Source organism: Sceloporus occidentalis, unplaced genomic scaffold (genome assembly GCF_023333645.1).
Source record: "Sceloporus occidentalis isolate IW3139 unplaced genomic scaffold, rSceOcc1.0.p SCAF_6, whole genome shotgun sequence".
Lineage (NCBI taxonomy): Eukaryota > Metazoa > Chordata > Lepidosauria > Squamata > Phrynosomatidae > Sceloporus > Sceloporus occidentalis.
In genome coordinates this window covers 107,118,375-107,141,167 of record NW_028316986.1, presented here as the reverse complement: position 1 = coordinate 107,141,167, position 22,793 = coordinate 107,118,375, and the positions used below count along the sequence as shown (strand labels likewise).

The 22,793-nt window shown below is 43.8% G+C and overlaps 2 protein-coding genes across 5 annotated transcripts in view; one reads left to right on the top strand and one right to left on the bottom strand.

The window, feature by feature from the left end:
- Positions 1-5,952, bottom strand: part of PDSS2 (decaprenyl diphosphate synthase subunit 2) — a 123,672-nt gene extending 117,720 nt beyond the window's left edge. For both annotated transcript variants that reach the window (XM_089530638.1, XM_089530639.1), the window contains exon 1: positions 5,490-5,952. In XM_089530638.1, coding sequence (XP_089386764.1) covers positions 5,490-5,776 — 287 coding nt within the window. In that variant the 5' untranslated portion in view covers positions 5,777-5,952. The remainder of the gene's footprint in view (positions 1-5,489) is intronic.
- Positions 5,953-19,094: 13,142 nt separating this feature from the next.
- SOBP (sine oculis binding protein homolog) overlaps positions 19,095-22,793 on the top strand; it is a 199,767-nt gene continuing 196,068 nt past the window's right edge. For all 3 annotated transcript variants that reach the window (XM_089530637.1, XM_089530636.1, XM_089530635.1), the window contains exon 1: positions 19,095-19,560. In XM_089530637.1, the coding sequence (XP_089386763.1) occupies positions 19,465-19,560 (96 nt within the window). In that variant the 5' untranslated portion in view covers positions 19,095-19,464. The remainder of the gene's footprint in view (positions 19,561-22,793) is intronic.

The following is a 22,793-nucleotide window of genomic DNA, read 5'->3' as shown; positions in this document are numbered from 1 at the left end:
ATATTACAGAATCATAGAGTTGGAAGAGACGACAAGGGCCATCCAGTCCAACACCCTGCCATGCAGGAACTCTCACTCAAAGCACCTCCGGCAGATGGCCATCCAGCCTCTGTTTAAAGGCCTCTAAGGAAGGAGATTCCACTACACTCCGAGGGAGTGTGTTCCACTGTCGAACAGCCCTTATTGTCAGGAAGTTCCTCCTAATGTTGAGGTGGAATCTCTTTTCCTTCAGCTTGTATCCATTGTTCCGGGTCCTATTTTCTGGAGCAGCGGAAAACATGCTTGCTCCCTCCTAAAAATGACATCCCTTCAAATATTTAAACAAGGCTATCATATCACCTCTTAACCTTCTATTCTCCTTGCTAAACATACCCAGATCCCTAAGTCGTTCCTCATAGGGCATGGTTTTCAGACCCTTCATCATTTTAGTTGCCCTCCTTTGGACACGCTCCAGTTTCTCAAAATCTTTTTTGAACTGTGGTGCCCAGAACTGGATGCAATATTCCAGGTGGGGCCTGACCAAAGCAGAATAGAGTGGCACTATTACAGTGCACCCACGTTATACGCAGACGCACTATATGTGGCTTTCAGCATATGTTGAAAGCCGCGAGGGAGCGCGCGGGGCACAAGGGGTGTCACGTCCCATTTAGTTGAATGGGGTGCGTGCCTGAGGCGCACACGCGCCACTGCACCACCATGCCGCTGCACCACCGCTGCATGCACGAGCCCCATTACTTTCAATGGGGCTCGAGCATATGCGTTTTTTATGCAGGGGGCTCCGGAACAGATCCCCTGCATAAAAAAAGGGCACACTGTACTTCCCTTGATCTAGACACTATACTTTTATTGATGCAGCCTAAAACTGCACTGGTCTTTTTAGCTGCCACATGACAGTGTTAACTCATGTTCAACCTGTGGTCTACCTGGACTCCTAGATCACTTTCACACATATTAATTATGTCTGAAGATGTTTTGGGAGTATTTGGGAATTTTGAAAAGCTCAGTGTGACTCACAACATGACCAATATATCTAGCTTGTGTAGCTTAAATTTCAGCTTATCTCCGTGGAAGAATACCATTTCAATAATTGTACTTCAGTAATTCAGTAATTTATAATGAGGGTGCTATCATAATTCTCCCCTATAAGAATTGAAGGATGTTGTAGTGAGCTGGGTCCCTGCCACCAGAGAGGTGAATTTAGGAGTTCTTGTTAGCATCATGGTCTAACACTAACAGCAGTCTGGTGGTGTGAAAGTGAGATATACAGTGGGGCCTCCGCATACGCGGACTTTTTATAAGTGGCTTTGAGCGTACGCGCTCAAGCCGCTGGGCGCGCGCGGGGCATCATGTCCCATTCAGTTGAATGGGCGTGTGCGCCTGTTGCGCCACGCACACGCCCATTGCGCCCCGCGCACCTCTGCGCCACCGTGCACGAGCCCCATTGTTTACAATGGGGCTCGAGCATAGGCGGAAATCGCCATACGCGGCGGGATCCGGAACGGATCCCCCGCATATGGCGAGGTTCCACTGTATGTATATATATATATATATATATATATATATATATATATATGGTGATCCATCTTGCTTGGGAGTGGGCACTCTATGCCAAGAGTTCTTCATATATCCAGGGCAGGGGGATTTGATCACTGGCCATTGGATAGTCTGGGCAGAACTTGTGGGAGGAGGAGGCTCAATTCTACTACTGGCTGGATCCTGGACCCCATCAGTGAAAGTGCTGGAATGTTTCTCTGCTGTGTATCTGCTGAATTCTTTATCATCAATAATTTTTTGTTGTTGTTCTGTGCCTTCAAGTCATTTCTGACTTGTGGTGACTCTAAGGCAAAGCTATCGTGCTGTTTTCTTGGCAAGTTTTTTCAGAGGGAGTTTGGCACTGCCATCCTCTAAGATTGAGAGAATGTGGCTTGCCCGCAGTTTACATGGCCGAGTCGAGATTTGAACCCTGGTCCACAGTCATAGTCCAAAGATCAAACCACGATACCACGCTGGCTCAATAAAGCCTATGCTACAGAAGTAACGTGTGTCCAGTATCTTGCACCAAAAGAACCCATAGAGAAGCCCAGGACTACACTCAGTTCTGGAACAAACCAGATGTCAATAAATTACTCCAACAATTTCTGAACAGTAGTTCTTTATTTCTTTATTTAGGACACAGCCAGCCAGATTAGACAGATCACACAGTAGATAATCTTACATCACTTGGCCCAAATCACAAAGTAGTTGTAAAGCAACAGAACTCCAAGGAACGTTCCTACACATACCTAGCCTCTACTAGCAATAGCAGAGATATGCTAGGAAATACTATTAGGAAACTGAGTGATGATTTAATACAACTTTTGTTCAGTCATCATTTTTCTTTTAATTCATCTGTTTTTGTCATGTGCCTTCAAGTCATCTCCAATTTATGGCAGAGCTATCAGAGTGTGCTCTGGGCAAGATTAATTCAGAGGTTTCCAACTGCCTTCCTCTTAAACTGAGAGAGTATGACTAAGGTTCAGAACACACTGCAGAAATAATCCAGTTTGAGACTGCTTTAACTGCCCTGGCTCAGTGCTAGGAATCATGGGAAGTATAGTTTACTGTGGCACCAGAGCTCTCTGACACAGAAGGCTAAATATCTCACAAAACTACAGTTCCCAGAATTCCCTAGCACTGAGCCAGGGCACTTGAAAGCATTCTCAAGACGGATTATTTCTGCAGTGTGTTTTGAACCTAAGATTCAAACCCTGATCTCTGAGAATGCTACTCCAAGAATCAAATCACTACACCACAATGGTTCTATACCTAAATAAAATGGGAAATTATAAAATCTCAGTATGGGTGCCCTCTTGAGAAGCTGAACAAACAAAATCTTCAACATTTAACAGTTTCTTTTACATGACCATAGCTTTTCAAAGGAATTCCTTAATTTACACTCTTTACCAGTTGAATTCAACATAGCCTTACTTGTGTTTCATTCTTCTGTGTTAAAGATTCCCCATTTGCAATAAACATCGCAAAATGTTATTGTTTTTCCCCCAAGTATTTTAAGGGCTTCTGCATATTCACACTCATAAACTGTTGCTAATTTTAATGGTTTTATAAATTTCAACTTTAGAGATAGCTAGACAAGTTTCAGAGATGGCTAAATAAGATTTTGGGCAACAGTGACAAAACCCCTGTTTCTGGCACAGCTCCTTGCTACTCTACATACATAGCAGCTAACCTGTTGACTGCAGAGTTCACCAACAACTGGCACTAGACTTTAAAAAAATTTTTTTTAGTATGGACTAAATTCTGTTCTATTCATAAACAATGAAGACTCCCAGAAAGCATTTACTTACTGTAAGAAACTAAATCCCTACAGCCCACTCCACTAAAGCTAATAAAAATACTCCTTACAAGTGAATTCCACCAGCTTGGCATCACTACATGTTCCCTGTAAAAACTGCACTGTGACACATCACAGAAAGTAAGACCTCAAACATTAATGAAGTTCAGTGGCATAGAACCTGTTGCACACCTAGAGGGTCCTAGATTCAAATCCTGATATCACCAATTAGAGAAAGAGATTTTGGCTATATCAAGAAAGGCCATTAAAAGTTCTGATGAACTGCTGTCGGAACGGAAAGACCAATGATCTGACTCTGAACAAGGCAATGTCAAAATGCCTCCCAAATTGCATGGGACCAGAACAAGAGCTCTTCTTGCAGAAATACAAAAGCCATGGACTGTTAAAAGTAATGTGATGGGAAAGAGAACGACAAATGAGAGGAGGACATCCTACCCTTTCAACATTTCACGAATGAAAATTGAAACATACATAACCAAGCAGCATCAGTATGGTCATTAATGTGGAAGAACAGATATACTCAGAGAGGCTGCAGCACTTTGCTTTTGCTTAAGCCTACAGGGAAGGGTAAGACTCCAAAATCTTCTCTCCCCATTCACTGAGCTGTTGTTGTTGTTGTTGTTGTTGTTGTGTGCCTTCAAATTATTTCTGACTTATGACGGCTCTAAGGCGAATCTATCATACGATTTTCCTGCCACATTTCTTCAGAGGGAATTTGCCATTGCCATCCTCCGAGGTTTAGAGAGTGGGACTTACCCAAGGTCACCCAGTGGATTTCATGGCTCAAGCAGGAATTTGAACCCTAGTCTCCAGAGTCACAGCCCAACACTCAAACCAATATGGTGAGTAAACTGACCACAAACTATTTTTGTACCTTGAACTCAAGTTTACAGCAACTGAAGTAAACTCAGGAACAAAGGAGGAAGTGGGAGGAGAGAAAAGCTGGGAGGTGTTTAAAATCAGCTGAAAAAGTGGCAGGACAGAAGATTAATCAGATTGTTCTTGCCAAATCAGGTCAGTTGGAATGTAGGGGACTCATTTCTCCTTGCTTGTAAGTCTGTGTATACATGTGTTACATACCTTCAAATCATTTCTGACTTATGGTGACTCTCTGGCAAACCTATCATGGGCTTTTCTTGGCAAGATTTGTTCAGAGGGAGTTTGCTATTGCCATCCCCTGAGGAGGCTGAGAGGGTGTGGCTTGCCCACGGTCACCTAGTGGATCTCATAGCAGGGGTAAGAATCCAACCCTGGTCTCCAAAGTCATAGACCAACACTCAAACCACTACACCAAACTGGATCTCGATTTCTGACTTAATAATCAGAAGTAGGGAAGTAATAGTGCCACTATATTCTGCTCTGGTCAGGCCCCACCTGGAATACTGTGTCCAGTTCTGGGCACCACAATTCAAAAAGTATGTGGAGAAACTGGAGCGTATCCAAAGGAGGGCAACCAAAATGGTGAAGGGTCTGGAAACCATGAAGTCCTATGAAGACTCAGGGAGCTGGGGATGTTTAGCCTGGAGAAGAGAAGGTTAAGAGGTGATATGATAGCCCACTTTAAATATTTGAAGGGCTGTCATACTGAGATGGGAAGAAGCTTGTTTTCTGCTGCTCCAGAGAACAGGACCTGGAACAATGGATGTAAGCTGCCAGAAAAGAGATTCCACCTCAACATTAGGAGGAACTTCCTGACAGTAAGGGCTGTCCGACAGTGGAACACACTCCCTCGGAGTGTAGTGGAGTCTCCTTCCTTGGAGGTCTTTAAACAGAGGCTGGATGGCCATCTGTCAGGGATGCTTTGATTGTGATTTCCTGCATGGCAGAAGGGGGTTGGACTGGATGGCCCTTGCGGTCTCTTCCAACTCCACAATTTTATGATTCTATGACTTATGGCAACCCTGAGGTGAATCTATCATGGGATTTCCTTGTCAAGATTTGTTCAGAGGGTGTTTTCCCTGAGGAGGCTGAGAGAGTGTTCCCTGGCTGAGCTGGAAATCAAGCCCTGTTCTCCAGACTCACACTCAAAGCACTGTGCCATACTCTCTCTCTCTCTCTCTCTCTCGCAGCTGGCCAGCATCAGTGGCAGTGTGTGTGAGGCTGTGTTGTGTGTGTGTGTATCCCCAGGGGTCCTTACCTGGCGGTGTCGAGGAGGGGGTGCTTGGTGCCCACCAGCTTCCTCACTTGGAGGGCGATGTTGCTCAGCTCGTCGCTCAGGAGGCAGCGGAGGCTCATGAAGGAGGTCGGGTAGCCCACGATCTTCTCCGCCTCGGAGACCACTTTGCTCCAGTGGGAGGCTGGGGAAGGGGCGCCAGAGAAGAAGGGGCGCCCAGGCTGCCCCCTTGGCCTCCCTCCTCCTCCTCCTCCTCCTGCCCTTGGCTGCCAAAGGGAAGCCAACCGGGGCAACCAGGGGCACCCCTTCATCTTAGCGGGGAGGGAAAAACACCGACCCCCCTCACTCTCCTCGGCCTCGAGTGTCCCCCGAAATGGAGGCCAGGAGCCACCAGGGGACTTTAAGTGCCCCACTCCTTGCAGCAGTCCCCTGATGCCTATTAGCACAAGGATAACTATTAGCACAACATGGAGGCCGCCATCTTAGGTGTCGCAAAAGCAGAGGCGCCGCGACGGCTGAGGATGGAATCCCTTTACTTCTTTACTTTACGGCATCCTCTTTTTTGGGGGGAGGGGGTCTGAAGGGAAACAGAAACTAAAGGATTAAACTGAGATGGGGGGAGCCTTGGCCCAGGGGGGCAGTGGTTCCCAACCTTTTGTTGTTGCTGCTGTTAACCCCAAATATCAGCATTCTCATAGGCTAAAAATGTTTAAGTCCAAGACACATTGCAGGAATAATCCACTTTGAGATCGCTTTAACTGCCCTGGCTCAGTGCTAGGGAATCTTGGGAATTGTAGTTTATTGTAGCACCAGAGCTCTCTGACAGAAAAGGCTAAATGCCCCACAAAACTACAGTTCCCAGAATTCCCTAGCGCTGAGCCATTGCAGTAAAACAGTCTCAAACTGGATTATTTCTGCAGTGTGTTTGGGGGGGACCTAAGTTTCCTTATCTAATAGACCTTTTAACCACTGTTTTAGGTGGTTTAAAAACAGAACAAAATAGAACAGATACTTGCAGCTTAACAATGAGATCATTGGTGTTAGTATTGTTGTTGTTATCCACCCACCAGTTGAGCTGGACCCAAGGCGACCCTCTGCATGAGACATCTCCAAGACTCCTTATTAATTAATTAATTATATCCCACTCTTCTCCCAAAGCTGGGACTCCGCGGCTTACAACATTAAAAAATACCATATGGTTAAAAACATACCCAAGTAGTATATTAAAATAGAATTAAATTGCTCCAATAATTAAAACAAATTCCATGGTAAAATCAAGTGTAATGCTCCACTGCTCTGCTCAGGTCCTGCAAATTCATACCAGTGACCTCCTTAACAGAGTCCATCCATCTCACATTCAGCCTTCCTCTCTTTCTGCTTCCTTCTTCCTAGCATTATTGTTTTTTCCAGTGAGTCCTCCTTTCTCATGATGTGGCCAATGTACGGCAGCCTCAGTTTTGCCATCTTGATTTCCAGGGAGATTTCTGGCTTCATCTGTCTTTTTGGCTGTTCACAGAATCCCCAGCTCTCTTCTCCAGCACCACATCTAGAGTGAATTGATTTTCTTCCTATCTGCTTTCTTAACTGTCCAGCTGTCACATCCATACATGGCAATAGGGAATACAATGGCTTGTAGGATTCTGACTTTTTGCCTAGTTGTATATCTTTGCATTTTGGGATCTTTTCTAGTTCTCTCATAGCTATTCCCCATTCTTAGTCTTATGATTTCTTGACTGCAGTCCCCACTCTGATCAATATTTGATCTCAGGTGTGAAAATTATTTTACTATTTCTATTTCCTCATTGAGTAGGTTGAATCTGTGTAAATTTTCTGTGGTCATTATTTTTGTTTTCTTTATGGTCAACAATAAGCCTGCCTTTGCACTTTCCTCCTTGAACTTCTTTAGTAGTTGTTCCAGGTCTGTGATGTTTTTTGCTAGTACTATGGTGTCATCTGTGTATCTTATGTTGTTGATATTCCTTCCTCCTATTTTCACTCCTCCTCCTTCTGTGTCCAGTCCTGCTTTTTGTATAATATGTTCTGCAACCTTTAGTCCTCCAGATGTTTTGGACTGCAGCTCCCATAATTTCTGACTAATGACCAAGTTGACTGGGGCTTCTGGGACATGATTTCCAAAACATGGAGGACGAAAGGTTGGGAACCAGTGGCCCAGGGTGGCCAGATATTTCTTCAATGCAAAAGAGGAGGACAAGGCATAAAATGGAGGACAGTCCAGGAAACATGGAGGACATCACCAAATAAAAGCTCAAAACACTCATATAAATGTAAATTTAGGATTCTCAGTCATGCTTGAAATGGAGGACCTTCGAGGAAAATGTGGGACATTGCAACATGTAAAAGCTGAAAAGCACTCCTATAAATGTCAATATGTCCTTGTCAGTTATGCTCAAAATTGGAGGGGGGGCAGAATTCAAGAAAACTGGGCATGACCAAATGAAAGCTCAAAACACTCACATAAATTTAAATTCAGGGTCCGCAGTCATGATTGAAATGGAGGACATTAAAGGAAAATATAAGACATGGCCCAAAAAGCTAAAAACATTCCTATAAATGTAAATGCATGCTTCTCAGTTAGGCTCAAAATGGAGGGTGTTCAAGAAAAATGTAGGACATTACCAAATAAAAAGATAAAGATACTCATGTAAGTATAAATTCATGATTCTTAATTATGCTCAAAATGGAGGACATTCAATAAAAATGAAGGACTTTACCAAATGAAACTTCAAAACACTTATAAAGTCATGTCATGCTAAAAATGGAGGACATTCTGGAATTTCTTCTGGAAAGAAGGTTAAAATGTAGGACATGTACTGGAAAAAGGTGGTTGTGTCTGGTCACCCTGCCTTGGCCCATCTTTCACAGCTTCTCCAGTCTTGTCATGAAAGTGCAGCAGGAATTCCTGATTTCTGGTGCTGAGCTAGAACCTAGGATCATCAGAGTGCCCAATTTTCCCAGCATGCAAAGGGATCTTCTTCTAACACCTTTGAGACTAACTGAAAGGAAGAAGCTGGGAGCATGAGCTTTCATAGGAGTTTATCCCACAGGAGGCAAAGTGCCCAAATCCTGTGCATAATCGGGGTTTAAATCCCAGGAAAATCCCGCAAGAGCGGGATTGTTTTCAAACATGTCACACAAATTAGGCATTAGCGCAACATTAATCCATATAAAAAGTGGCAAAATCATGCTGCTTTTTAACTTCTTTTCCCAAAGTTAAAAAGCGGTGCGATTTTGCCGCTTTTTTGCATGGGTTAATGTCACGTTAATGCTTAATTCGAGCAACATCGTCTGAAAACAATCTCGCTCTAGTGGGATTTTCCCAGGTTTAAACCCCGTTTATGCACAGGATTTGGGTGCTTCCCTCCCATGTGATAAATTCCATAGACTTGAACCTGCTTCCTCAGACGCATGTTTGGAGTGTAGAAAGAGGAGTTTTGCTGCTGCTCCCCAGAATGTGATTTAGCCATCTCTGAGACTTGTCTAGCCATCTCTACACAAAGTTATGACTGTTTTCAGTGTCACGGTGTGTAAAGACAGGTTTTTAATTGGCAAATAAGTTCTGTAGAGTCTACAGCAGGAGTATGTGGCCAACAACTTTTTTTCTTTCTTTTCTTTTCCTTTTCTTGCCTTCTCAAGCATGCCCCAAAGAAAATCAAACCCCACTTATTCCATTTTTAATTTTTTCCCCCAGATAAAAATCCTCCCCAAAGTGCTGCAGAATTCCACCAAAACACAGTGAATTTGGAGTATTTTGCTCCTGTAAATAAAAAATATAAACAAAAAACAGAAAAACCAACCGAAATTCAATTTGGAAGTGAATTTTGGTGGGGAATGATGTGAAATTGCTCAGCCCTGGATTCCAGTATAGTACCAAGTCTTATACGCTTGCCAACAAACACATAACACATGGATTATGAAATAAATATAATCCTGCTTTTTATGGTTCTTGAGTATGTGTTGCTTTTTTCTGCCTTCATCACAGGTCCTAGTCTTGTAATGAGCCACCACTGTGTTGTATGTTGTCTTTCCCCTGAATGTTGCTTGTTAGTGAATTATAACAACATCCATCATTATGATTCCATGTCATGCATTTTGTTAATCTTACTACAAATTATGAGGAGAAGTAGGACTTGGAGGAGCTAGTGTTTTGGACAATGACTCTTAGAATCCACCAAAAACAACTTTTCCAAGCTCTGAAAGATATTTTTTGAAAATATATAAGGGAGCCCTGGGGGTGCAGTGGTTAAATGCCAGTGCTGCAGCCACAAGGTTGTGAGTTTGATCCTGAGGGCTCCAAGGTCGACTCAGCCTTCCATCCTTTTGTAGGTCGGAAAAATGAGTACCCAACTTGCTGGGGGCAATTGGCTTACACATTGTAAACTACTTAGGGAGTGCTTAGTTCAGTATGAAGTGGTATAGAAATGTAAACGCTATTGCTATTATGTGACTCACTGAAAAAAATGATAATACTTGGTAAAGGGAATGGCAATAGGGGAAGCAAGTGACTCCACTACAGATGGACTGATTCAATTAAGTAAGCCAGGACCCTGAGTTTGCAGGAGCTGAACAGGGCTGCTGTTGGCTGGGGATCATGGAGGTTTGTACTTCATAAGGTTGCCATAGATTTAAGTCAATTTGACACAAATAACAACAACAAACCTATTTTGACGTATAGCATAATAAGCTATGGGGAATCATGAAGTCCTTCTGCTGATTGATAGTTTCAGCAGCTGTTTCATGAGGCTTTTACCTTAGGGAAATGAAACATTCAGAAGATATTGTGACCCATTTTTGTGTCTTCTACCCCTTCGGTTATGTCATGTGAGTTGAACCATTTCTTTTTGCTGTATTGTTTTAGGAAAATTGTCAAGTATTTGTGCTTTATTCCATAGTCTTTATAACAGTAGTCCATCTGTTATGTTTTTTGTTGTTGTGTGCATTAACAAACTTAAGTGTAATCAAGTTTCTGTTGATTTGGTTCAGGAAACATTTATGAACTTGTGAATGTTTACCCAAAGACTTCCTTTCAATGTAATGTTGCTGCTCTCTCCCCTATATCTCCAACACTGTCTCTCTAAATTGTTCTGGTTGGTTCTCCAAACCCAGGTGCAAACTTGGGACATACCAAGGAGGAGGAGGAAATCCACTTTCTTGATGAATGCTGAGCCACTGATGAATAGACTGAGCTGGATTTCATCTACAGTGTTTTCAAGATGATGCCATGGTGGTATGTATATAAAAGGGGACACACAGGTGCCCTTAGGTACCTTCCCTGTATACACAAGCTGCCCTCCAGACACCTGCAATTTTAAAAAACAATTCCAGATGGTCCAGAGCACTTCAGAGTGGCCTATAATGACATGAGTGAGAAAAAGAGCTGTGGGTTTAATGGACAAGGTATGTGATGGCATTTGCCATTCATTTTGGGCAACTTGCTTGCCTCTTAGCCTAACCAGTTTACCATCTCTGTAAAATGAGCTTGTACTGGAGAAGAAACCAATGGGGTCAAGGGAGTTACTTTTGCAGTTCGGATCCCATTTATGCATTGTGTTTACACTGTCCATCCCATGATCTTGCCACTCTTATGGCTCACTTTCCTCTTAACTGTTTTTTTAACAATCAGCTGAAGAGTAACTCTATACTCTATAGCAACTCATCAACAATCAAATGGGGCCAGTTTTTGAACTCCACTGGGTGTTTCTAGTGCACAAGTGGGCAAAGTGCAGATTTCAGTCTGATCATGGAAAGCAGGAAGGAGTTGCAAACTATGGATGGCTCAAGACATTTTGCTTCCTGAGGTGAAAGACAGCCAAAGGGTGCTCCTGTCTCCATTGCATGGACAGAGGTTGGACTAGCAGTTAAATCTTATCTAAAATAATAGCATCCATCCATCAAGGGGGAGCAGGTGGGTTGATGGGGTGCAAGGCTTTGTGTTATCACAGAGCTCTGTCCTTCAGCACCTCACTCCCAATTCCCCAGCACCTGCTGCCTGAGGGAGACAGCCCACTCCACCTAAGGCAGCTGCACCATTCAGCTGGTAAGGCCAACATCCAAATTAAATTCTACCAGGCACTAAAGCAATTTCAGCTTACACATGGGACTTTTTAAAAGTAGCTGAAGTAAGAGTGTGCAGGAGCAAGCAAACATCCATTCTGAAACATAAAATCCAGCTGTTTGCTCAAAACTGCTCTATCCTTAGTCAAAATGCATAGTTTTCTTGATAAGTGGAAACAAATGGAGAATGAAACTAGATGGTTTTTGTATTAATAAATCTGGAGATAATTGGAAATAATGTACAAGGTTTTTGTTTTTGTTAAAGATATGCCCATAGAGGCTAAATTCTAGTAGTTGGAAAGGCTGTTCCTGGAAAAAGTAAACATCCTCACTTCAGGTGACACATGATAATCTTCCAGAGTATGATTCTGTCAGCCTCAAGTTTGCCATTATGCAAAGTTAGAAACAATCTGTGTCACTGAGCTGAGAGGATAAGAAGAACAAAGGAAAGGACCTATGACCCAAACATAATGATTTGTTTGAGTGCATTGGTTTATCCTGTGGTCAAGCTGCCACCATGTGGTTTCTCTCCCTACAGCTGCAAAACCTTGTCTGTGGTGTCAGGAAAGAAACCATGTGATAGGCAAAATCCCTATCATGGGCCATTCCACTTGTACAGCTTCTTCTGTGGAGCAACTGCCATCATGAATTGTCATTTACAGGAAGCCTTCATACCAGTGGTTGTTTCATATGTTTAGCTTCATGGTAATGGAGTTTCCAGTGGCAGTTCCTGAGGAGGGTAAAGGAACATAAAAGAAGGCATAAGAGAGAAGCTTTGAAAATTAATGGAAGGCAAGGAAATAGGATTGTTGGTTCAGAATCATGGCAAGAGCTACATTTAAAAGGTCAATAGAAAGGAAAATTGGATGCTAGAGTTTTTCTAGTCATTGATCGCACGATTTGAATGCTAACAATAAAACTGGTGAAACTCTTTTCTATACAATTTCTGAGGTCTGGATTTCAGAATACTTATACAGAAGGTGAGAGTTTCAAAATTATATTATGAGACACAGGGATGTTGCACACAAAAGCTTTGGGCTCAGGCTTATAAGGATAAATCTCCATACAATTTGCATATATGCAAATTTAGAAATTTAGAAATAACTATCAGGGATCATTTAAATTTCACAGCAGTCAATTAAATACTTGTGCAAATCACCTTAAATAAAATGAATTCTTCAATTGATTTGCACCCTGACCCAAACATTCAAAATCTGTAGTTCCTATTCATACATTAATTTGCAATGGTGTGGAAAAAATGTAGAGAGAAAGACACACACACACACACAGAGAGAGAGAGAGAGAGAGAGAGAGAGAGAGATTGGCTGGTAGCTTTTTAAATAGCTTAAATTGCTACACACTCATATACCAGCCTAAAACTCACATACCAGCCTAAAAAAATGCAACTTTTGCATCAAAATCAAACATTTGACAAGGTACTAATCCTAAAACAAGGCAAAAGAAGGAGGGGGAACCCTGCTTTTAATTTTTTTTATTTCCCACCCAGAGCCTGTTCAAAAATGTAAATACATTTGATCAATTCCCCAATAAATCTGTATAAATTAAATTCAAAATAAAGTGAACAGTTCCATGGGGTAGGGTTTAAAATTCTGGTGGGTGGGAAGGAGGAGAATGGATGGATGGATGGATGGATGGATAGATGGATGGGGGAGAAAAAAACAAAGATGATTAGAATGAGTCCAGTGGGGACTAGAAAGAAGGAACCAGCAGGTTTGGGCAGTGGAGATCAGGGGGAAAGGAAAGATGGACCAAGGACCTGGGAGCATGGAGAAGACAACTTGGAAAAGAACAACAGACAGTTGTAGCAGACAGACTGGGGGTGGAAGGATGGCTTTCTTCCCATTTCTGTGCTTTCCAGTTCAAGGATTGTGTCTCCATGTCATGAAAACTGGCAAGCCCTTGATAAGATACCTGATGACACAAAGGAAAATCCATGCAGAGCAAGCTAGGAAGTTCCATACTAAATACCAGCAATTTTGTTGTTGTTCTGTGTCTACAAATCTCTTCTGACTTATGGCGATCCTAAGGTGAACCTATCACAGGGTTTTCTTGTTGAGATTTGCTCAGAGAGGGTTTTTGCCTTCCTCCGAGGCTGAAAGAGTGTGACTTGCCCAAGGTCACTTTCTGGGTTTCCATAGCTGAATGAGAATTTGAACTCGTCTCCAGAGTTGTAGTCCAATGTTCAAACCACTACACCCCACTGGCTCTCACACCAACAACTACTATAATTTACCATAATACAGGGCAGAGAAATGCAAAACAATTGAAAAGAACCCATATGCCACATATGCTTCAAAAACACACTGCCCTCATTTGGAGAGAATGCTTAACCTTTTAGAAGAGCATTAAACCCATCCCCTCTCATTCCCTATCTGTCTGAAGTCCAAAATACATTGCAGAAATAATCCAGTTTGAGATCGCTTTAACTGTCCTGGCTCAGTTGTAGGGAATTGCAGTTTATTGTGGCACCAGAGTTCTCTGATGGCTCTATGTCTCACAAATTTACAGTTCCCAGAGTTTCCCATCATTGAGCCAGGTTAGTTAAGGCAGTTTCAAACTGGATTATTTCTGTAATATGTTTTGGATCTGTACGCCTCCTCTGTTACTTCCCTCCCTGCTACAACCATATTGCAAGAAGGTTGGAAAACCCACCACCACCTGACAATTGAAGTGGTGGGGAAGCTCCTATTGGCATTAAGAAACTCCCCATTGGTGATGCACTGGGTGAGGTGGAGCTTCCCCCTTAAAAACGCTTCCTCCCTGATTGGCAATTAAGCTAATGGGGTAAAAACATTCAATTAGTACCAGTTGACATCTAGGACTCTGACACCTGGAAAATAGATTTGGGGCTAGGCAAGGTCTCATAGACTGAGTCCTAACAACACCTTTGTATCTATGCAAACCTTCTTCTGTATACTGTATCTTATTTCTATTACATAATGAAGTATATTAAAATGACTCTCCCTTAAACCACCTCATTGCAATGGGGATTAAATTTTATAGTAATTTTTATTGTGATTAAATAATACGTGGGCGTGCTTTATGCGGTCTTGAGTGTACGCGCTCAAGCCGCGGGGACAACGCAGAGCCCGCGGGGCGGTGCGTCCCATTCAAATGAATGGGCATGCGCGCCTGTGGCGCCCCGTGTGCCGCTGCACCACTGTGCCGCTATACACAAGCCCCATTGTTTCTAATTTGACTTGAGCATAGTCAGAATTCGCCTTATGTGTGTGTGTGTGTCGGGGGGGGGGGTCCAGAACGGATCCCCGCGTAAGGCAAGGGCCAACTGTAACTGATTTTTATGTTGTTGTATTTTAAACTGTGGATTAGGGATTGTGTTATTATTTTACTATGTTTTATTTGATTGTAACCCACCCCAATCCTCGGGGGAGAGGTGGGCTATAATAATATCAGAGGTCCACAGTTGTATAAGGATATGTTCAATTTCATTTCTAAAATATGACAAATACAGTCAGCCTTCCCTATCCACAGAATCTTGATCCATGGATTCAAACATCCATGGTTTGAAAATATTTCTTAAAAATATAAATTTCAAAAGCAAACTTTGTTTCTGTCCTTTTATATAAGAAAATCCATTTTACTATCCATAGGATTTAATGGTACTTGAACATCCATTGATTTTGGTATCCAAGGGGTGAGTGTGTGTATGTTTGTGGGTGTGTCCTGGAGCCAAACCCTAGTGGATACTAAGGGTCCACTGTAGATGTCACACATTCAATTTATGATCAATATTGAAGAGCCTAGCTTCACTCCACCCTCCCCCCAAACTGCACTTTTTATATCCATAACTACAGTTATGATATGAATGTTTCATAGATTTACATTTGTAACTGGTCTATTGATGAAGCAAAAAGCCTCTTCTAAAACATAAGGCACATACGGTTTAATTTAACATGCGGTCTACATCCCACTGAAACAACTGGAAAATTTCCACCACTTTTTAACAGATCTGGAGTATAACTCTCGGCTACAGTTTCAAGCAACTCACTTGGACATGGGTTCAATTGAAATCAATGTAGCTCAGTCCAATTAAACCTAATGTTAAAATATTTGCTTTATTTCATATTATGGCTGCAGTTTTTCAATAACTTTTGTGTGTGTACAAAATCTAGTGTTCAGGGTTGTTGGTTCTATAATAAAGTGTGCCTTGTAAAAGAGTTATTTAAGTAAGCTGCACTTTTAGGGGCAGAATTTAGTAGGACTTTTTGGCGGGTTACAGACCGCCCTCAAGCGGCCGTTTTCCCGCCGCCGCCATTCGCTGCGGAGGGAAGCCCCAGTGGCCAGACTGCGAGGCTTCCCGGCGCAGCGAAAAAGGAGCGCCGAAATGGCGCTCCTTTTCAAAACGCGGAAGTGGCACCGCGAGGGGCGAAGCGCGCCCTCGCGGCGTCACTTCCGCCATGACACATCTGGACGCTATGCATCCAAGACGTCAAAATGGTGGCGCCCATGTGGATGGGCGCTGCCATTTATAATGTGCTCCACGCGTACTACAGAGAAGGGCCATGAGGAAGGTAAGACCCTTCCTAACCCTAATATGTCCCTTCCTAACCCTAGTATGCGCGGAGCGCGTACTTTATGGCTGTATGTAACCCGCCTTTGTGATTATTGGTGGATGGATAAGATATTACTGCATTTCGCCAGCAACTGTGGCTGGCATCTTCAGAGAATGCTTTGCCTGGAAAAATTGGGTGCCTATATACTGTGAGAGCCTGGGAATGCAGGAGTGATTTGCATGTGTATTGTTCTGTGCTGATGGCTGGCCTCAGCCTGGGAGGCTAATGCAAACGAGGATTAATGTCTGCTAATTGGTGATCATTATCTGCTGGGAAAGCCCCTGAGTGGTTTCCCATTTGCATTTGCTGAGTCCTTATTTTGCTATTCCTCAGGACTGGTAGCCAAATTTTGTTCACTTTAAGGGTTTCTTCTTTCCATTTGAAATTATCCAGATGTTGGTGGATTTCAAATTTCAAGTCCTCTTCCTCACTCTTTCAAGACACAGGTGCAGATGTGAGGAGTAACTCTATATTCCACAGCAACTCATCCAAGATCAAGTGAGGAATAACGGGACAGGGTTGTTTTCGAGAGTAAAAAGACCATTCTTCCTCCTGGTTTATAAATGTCAATTATCTAAACTTATGAAACTTTTGTTGTTGTTACAATACACAAAACAAACTGAGCTGACAGGCTAAATTGTTTTTTTAAAAAACCTGGGGAACCTCTTCATACATTCACTGAATACACTCTGCCTTTAATTTTGCTTTTACAAAAAAAAACCCATCTTTAATTTTGATTTTACAAAAAGAGAGAGAGAGAGAGAGAAAGAAAGGGGTGTATAATTTTAAGCTCAGCTGAAGTCAGAATGACAAATTCCTTCACAGGCACAATTTTGACTAATGGAACAATGGACACCCCCATCTTGTATTGTGTCAGGTAATTATCAACTGCCAAAGAGTTGGAAAGCATGAACCCGGGATAATCAACGTATCCTTTCTCAGTGTGTGCTGTTGGGACTTCCCATCACACCCTTCCTTTATTTCTCCAGGCAGCGTAAAGAGGGAAAGAAAAGGAAGCAAAACTTTCCCCTAATCACACAGAGGCTGCATCCACACTGGAGAAATAACCCGGTTTGGCACTTCTTTCACTGTTTTCTGGCTCAAAGCTATGGAATTCTGGTGGGAGAGATAGGATGCTTCCTATTAAGATGCCCCCCCCCCCCCCCCAGGACTAGTTGCACAGGGCTAAAGAGAAACAAGGGTTGCCAAGAGCGAATTCCTCCCGCCACATTTTCTTCAAAGGAGTTAGGGAACAAAAGCACCACCCCTCTCCAAACACACACAGAGCAAGTCCTGGGCAATGCCTCCCTGCTCCTCTGAATGCTAGCAGGGCTCTAGTGGCCCAGCTCCTTCCCAAGCAGCCGCCCACCCAGGGAAACGTCAAACTCCGCCTCAGCTGCCTGCAGGGCTTTCCATGCGGCCACTCGGGGGATGTGCATTAACCTGCGAGTGGCGGGGGAGAGGAGGAAGGAGGCAGAGAGGGAGGCAGGGGCTTTTTGCACACACACCTTAACTATTCCTGAAGGAAGCAATACTTGCCATCCCACCCACGGGTTCCTTTATCCAGCCAAAGGCACCCCCCTTCTAAATTATTATTATTATTATTATTATTGTGTGTGAGTGGCTGTGCCTGCGTAATAATAATAATAATAATAATTATAATTGTTATTATTATTAGACAGGCACACCCACTCACACACAATTTCTTAACTACCTGAAGGAAACAATACTTGCCATCCCATCCACGGGTTCTTTTATCCTGCCGAAGGCAACCCTCCACTCCCAAATTATTCTAATATTATTAATATTAATATTACACATGCGCACTCAGTCACACACAATTTCGGAAGGGAATAGTTCTTCCCATCCCACCCGTGGCTTCCTTTATCCAGCCAAAGGCAAGCTCCACTTCCAAATTAATAATAATAGTAATAATAATGATGATGCACACTCACACACAATTTCTTAACTATCTCCGAAGGGAACGGTTCTTCCCATCCCACCCACTGGTTCCTTTATCCAGCCAAAGGCAGCCTCCACTTAATCATCATCGTCATCATCATCTTTCCCTCCGTCCCTGTCACACACTCTTAACTATTAGCCAAGGAAACAATCCTTGCCATGCCATCTCCCCCACAGGCTCTTCAGCCAAAGGCAGCCCCCATCTCCTCCTCCTCCTCTCTCTCAGAGGCGCGCATACTGACCCTCACACATTGTTCAAACTACCCCCGAAGGAAGCAACCCTTCCCTTCCCATCCCAGCCCCTGGTCCCTTTATCCTGCCAGAGCTAGAGAAACCCCACTTCCAATTAATGATAATCTCTCTCTCTCTCTCTCACACACACACACACACACACTCACGCCTTTTGAAGCCAGCTGCGCTCTTCCAAGGGGGGGGGGGCTTTAGGGGTTTTCGCTTGGAGGGAGAACAAAAAACAACAACACCACCAAAAAACAAAACAAAACGCAAAAGCACACTTCCCCTACCAACAAGACAACACTCCAGCCCCTTTCTTTTGTCCCAGTGTTTTGGGGTGGCGGGCAAGAGCGCGCTCTTGGGCACAAGTGCCTTGTGACAGAGAAAGACTAGAAAGCCTGGCGGGTGTGTGTGTGTGTGTGTGTAGGGGGAGGAGAGGCAGTCTGCCGCCTTCTTTGGCGGGTTCTCTCCACCGCCATGGATGACCCCCTCTGCTGAGGGAGGGAGGGGTGGCTGAGGAGGAGAACTGAGGCATAAGGAACCCCCGGGCCTTGTTTGCCTTGGAGAAGCAAGGAAGAAGGAGAAGAAGAAGAGGAGGAGGAGGAGGAGGAGGTGGATTTGGTGACACTGGAAGCCCCTCCTGCTGACTGCTTTGTGGGGCTGTCCTGCTTTATCCCCCCCCCCCTCGGAAGGCCCTGGTCTATCCTCCTTCCTTCCTCCTTCCTTCCTTCTTCCTCTCCTTCCCCTTCCTCCTCCTCCTCCTCCTCCTCCCCCCACCCCAGTCTCCAAACAGACAGACAGGGAGACAGACAGAAGATGGCTGACTCGCCTGGGCAACCCACAGCCCAGCCCTCCTCCATCCTCCCCAGACCCAGGGCTGCCCTGACACCCGCCAGCGCCTGCTTCTCCCTTCCCTTCTTCTCCTCCTCCTCCTCCTTCGCCCACCAGCCCTGAAAGACCCCGGCCCCACAGCCAAGACCCCCCTCTCCCCTCCTTCCCTTTCCACACAACCCTCCCTTCCCCCCCATAATAGACCAGCAGCCATTTCATCTCCAGCAAAGTAGAAAGAGAGAGAGACCGACAGACAGACAGACAGACACCGAGAGAGAGAGAGAGAGAGAGAGAGAGAGACAAAAATGGCAGAAATGGAGAAAGAAGGGAGACCCCCGGAAAATAAAAGGAGCAGGAAGCCGGCTCACCCCGTGAAAAGGGAGATCAACGAGGAGATGAAGGTGAGTGGGTCCGAAAGGGGTTTGTTGGGGGCAGAAAAAGAGGGGAGATTGTGGGGAGAAAGAAAGGGAGGGAGCTGCTTTGCAAACACACACACACACACACACACACACACACACACACACACACCAGCGCATGGCTGTGCAATAAAGAGTTTGTTGTTTTGATTTTTTCCCCCTTGAAAGAAGGAGACAAACGAATCCAACGTGTCTCCTCCTCTTTCTCCTCAACTACAAATAGAGACCCATTTGCAGGATGCAAAGCCAGGTCCACTGGCAGCCTGGGGATCCCCTCATCCCCATCCCCATCCCCATCCTCTGCCCCCAAAGTTAGAAAAGAGGGAAGCCACTGAAGGACCAGTGCCTGCCTCTTTCCCTGCCTCTGCTTTGCCAGGAGCCAGCTGCGACTGTGAAATTAAATTGTCAAAGTGAAATGTTCTGGTCTGAGCTGCACACCATTCCTTGCGCTTAAGACACAGGGGTCTCTTGTCTTCCCCCCTTCCCTTCTCCCACTTCCTCCCTCTGTTTTCCATGCTTCACTTCACAGTTAATAAAGCTGGCAGAGCCTTGGGTTGTTGAAAGAGAGCTGTCTTAAAGAAGGCTCCCTGCCCAACTGTGTGTGTGTGTGTGTACACATGCATATGTATACATGGTATAATGCAGATTTGTTTGGAGCGGTTTGGAGGCGGAGGAGGGAAAGCCAATGTCCTGACAGGAAACAGTGCCAGTCCAGCTGTGTTCCAGAGGTTGGCTTCCCAGATGTTAGCATAGCAGCGGTTGCACACACAGAGAGAAACATGTTCCAGGACTTCCTTTAGCCTCATCTCTTCAGCTGAGCTTCAATGGCCCTCTGCATCCACACTGGAGAAATAACCTGGTTTGGTACTGCTTTAATTGCCCTGGCTCAGGGCTGTGGAGCTCTGCTCCACTCTGGGCCCACAACAAACTCCAATTCCCAGAATTCCATAGCCTTGAGCCAGGGCAATTAAAGCAGTACCAAACCAGGTTATTTCTTCAGTGTGGATGCAGCCTTTCATATGTTTATTATTTAACACCCTCCCTAACTCTATTTATTTTGAATCTTTCTTTCTCGTCTTCTCCCTGTGGCTCACATGTGTGGCAGGGCTGGGGCAAACTTACTTTGCCTGGAAGTACTGAACACAGGACAGTTTAGGATAGGAGATGAAGTGACACTGAGTGCCATTTCTGGTGAGTCTGGCAAGAGCATACATTTCTAGCAATGTGTTCAGTTCTAAAATATCTATGCGTTAGAGGGAAAATGCGTATGTGTGTAGGGACAGTTATGCAAATGGATTAGGTTATTTTATTTGTTATCCCCAAAGTGAATTAAAGGAGAATGTTCAGTTTCTATTCCTGCTTTTAAACATAACCCTCAAGGAAAGTCTTCTCTGTTTGCTGTATTCCGATTCCTTCACCCACTAAGGATTTGCCCAACAGCAAACAGATGGACATTTGAACAAAGGTGGCTGTATGTATGGAGAGCAAATTGCCCTGCATATCAATAACATTTATTCAGTCTCTTCTACTAGACCCTCTCTACAAGCAGCTTTATTTCCTTGAGATGTGCATGACACTTTATGTCTTGAGGTGAAGCTTACCACGATCTGCAACGTAACAATAATTTTTATTACTCAGTATTTGATTTTGTGGGGGGTGGGAGTGAGGATGGCTGCAGAAGAAGGGGGCAGTGGGCATAGAAATCTGCTCCACTGTGCATTGTCCCTTTAAGACATTTCTTCATATGTTCTATGTGGACTGCAGTTTTTTAAGTTTCATAGGTTCTAGGATTACAAATTAGCTAATTTTAATCAAAACATGTGAAATGTTATCCTGGCTGGATATAAAGGCTGACTGTGCTGGATCCTCTGGGTTTGTTTTGTTTACTTTGGCTGCAGGCACACTTGGTGGTTTGGGAGATAGTTGTTCTTCTGCAGTATAACAGATGTTTGTCTGAAAGGGTGAGGAAGAAACAAAAACAACACTGTGTGTGAAACGAGGAAAATTACACTCAGAAAAAAAAAAAAAGGCCATGCATGGCATTAAGCATTAGTGTTAATGTTACTGCAAAAAAGTTCTCCCTTTCATTAAAGGTCTGCTAGTGGATTGAATATCATTGAGATAAATAATTATACCAGAGTTTCAGCTATATCAGTAATTTAACCCAAAATTGTGGATTGATGTAAATCTGGAGACGGTTTCTACAGTCTGCGTGGATGAAAGGTTAGGCTTTCAGGCAACCTGGACCATATACCAGGGCAAGTCATCTTATTAAGTGTGGAGTCCATATTCTTTTAATAGAGTTGGTGAATTATTGTAACTTAGGTTTTAAGCAGGTCGCATCTTTGTTTCATCTGAGCAGAAAGGCTTGCTTGTTGTTCTAACAGTAATTCTTCATTTGCGGAAAATAAATATATACTGGAGGGATTTCCTCCTCTTCACAAAGTCAAAAGAGTACAGTAAGAAATTAATCACATTGTATAAAAGGTAGGCAACAAAATGTCACAGTGAGTACAATGTGCCCTTGTGTAGGTACATATCTGTGCTGTTCTAACAGCTTGACTGCTTCCCTTCATCCCAACTGCTTTCATCTGGACCTGTGTAAAATAAGCTCTGGTAAGTAATCACGACAGAGCAGAAAGAAAGGAATGTATACAGCAATAGACAGCCTAAGCTGTAAAAACTGTAACCTGAGACCCAGCAGCAGATCAGATATCAAGGCTGTAAGGTAGAGGGAAATGAAAGAGATGAAGGGGAGGGAAAGAGAGAGAGAGAGGGTTTAGGAATGGAAAAGTCAGCTTCGAAAAGTGAAGGACTAGTAGGAGGGCCCCCTAAGGGAAATTTGGCTCATGGATTAGGGAATTTTATCATGGTGTACAGTGACCTACTCAGGTTTCAGACTATGTTGGATTGAATTGCTTCCATTTGCTAGGAGTAAGAAAAAGGGCCAGCGTGTATGTGATTCCCTCTCCCCACCCTTCTTTCCAGTAATAAAAAGCCACTGGGTACAAGTGTCTATTTTAAGTACAGCAAATACAAGGCACTATGAATGACTAATAAAATTACCTCATCCCACAGTTTTTCTTGAAGATTTGCTGTTTGATAGAACCTCACATTTTCTCAATCGTGATGAAGAGGAACCCAGTTACTAGTTTTTCCCCTATCACATCAGTCATGTCACTTGCTGCTCAGTTTAAACAGGACTGCAAATTGATGTT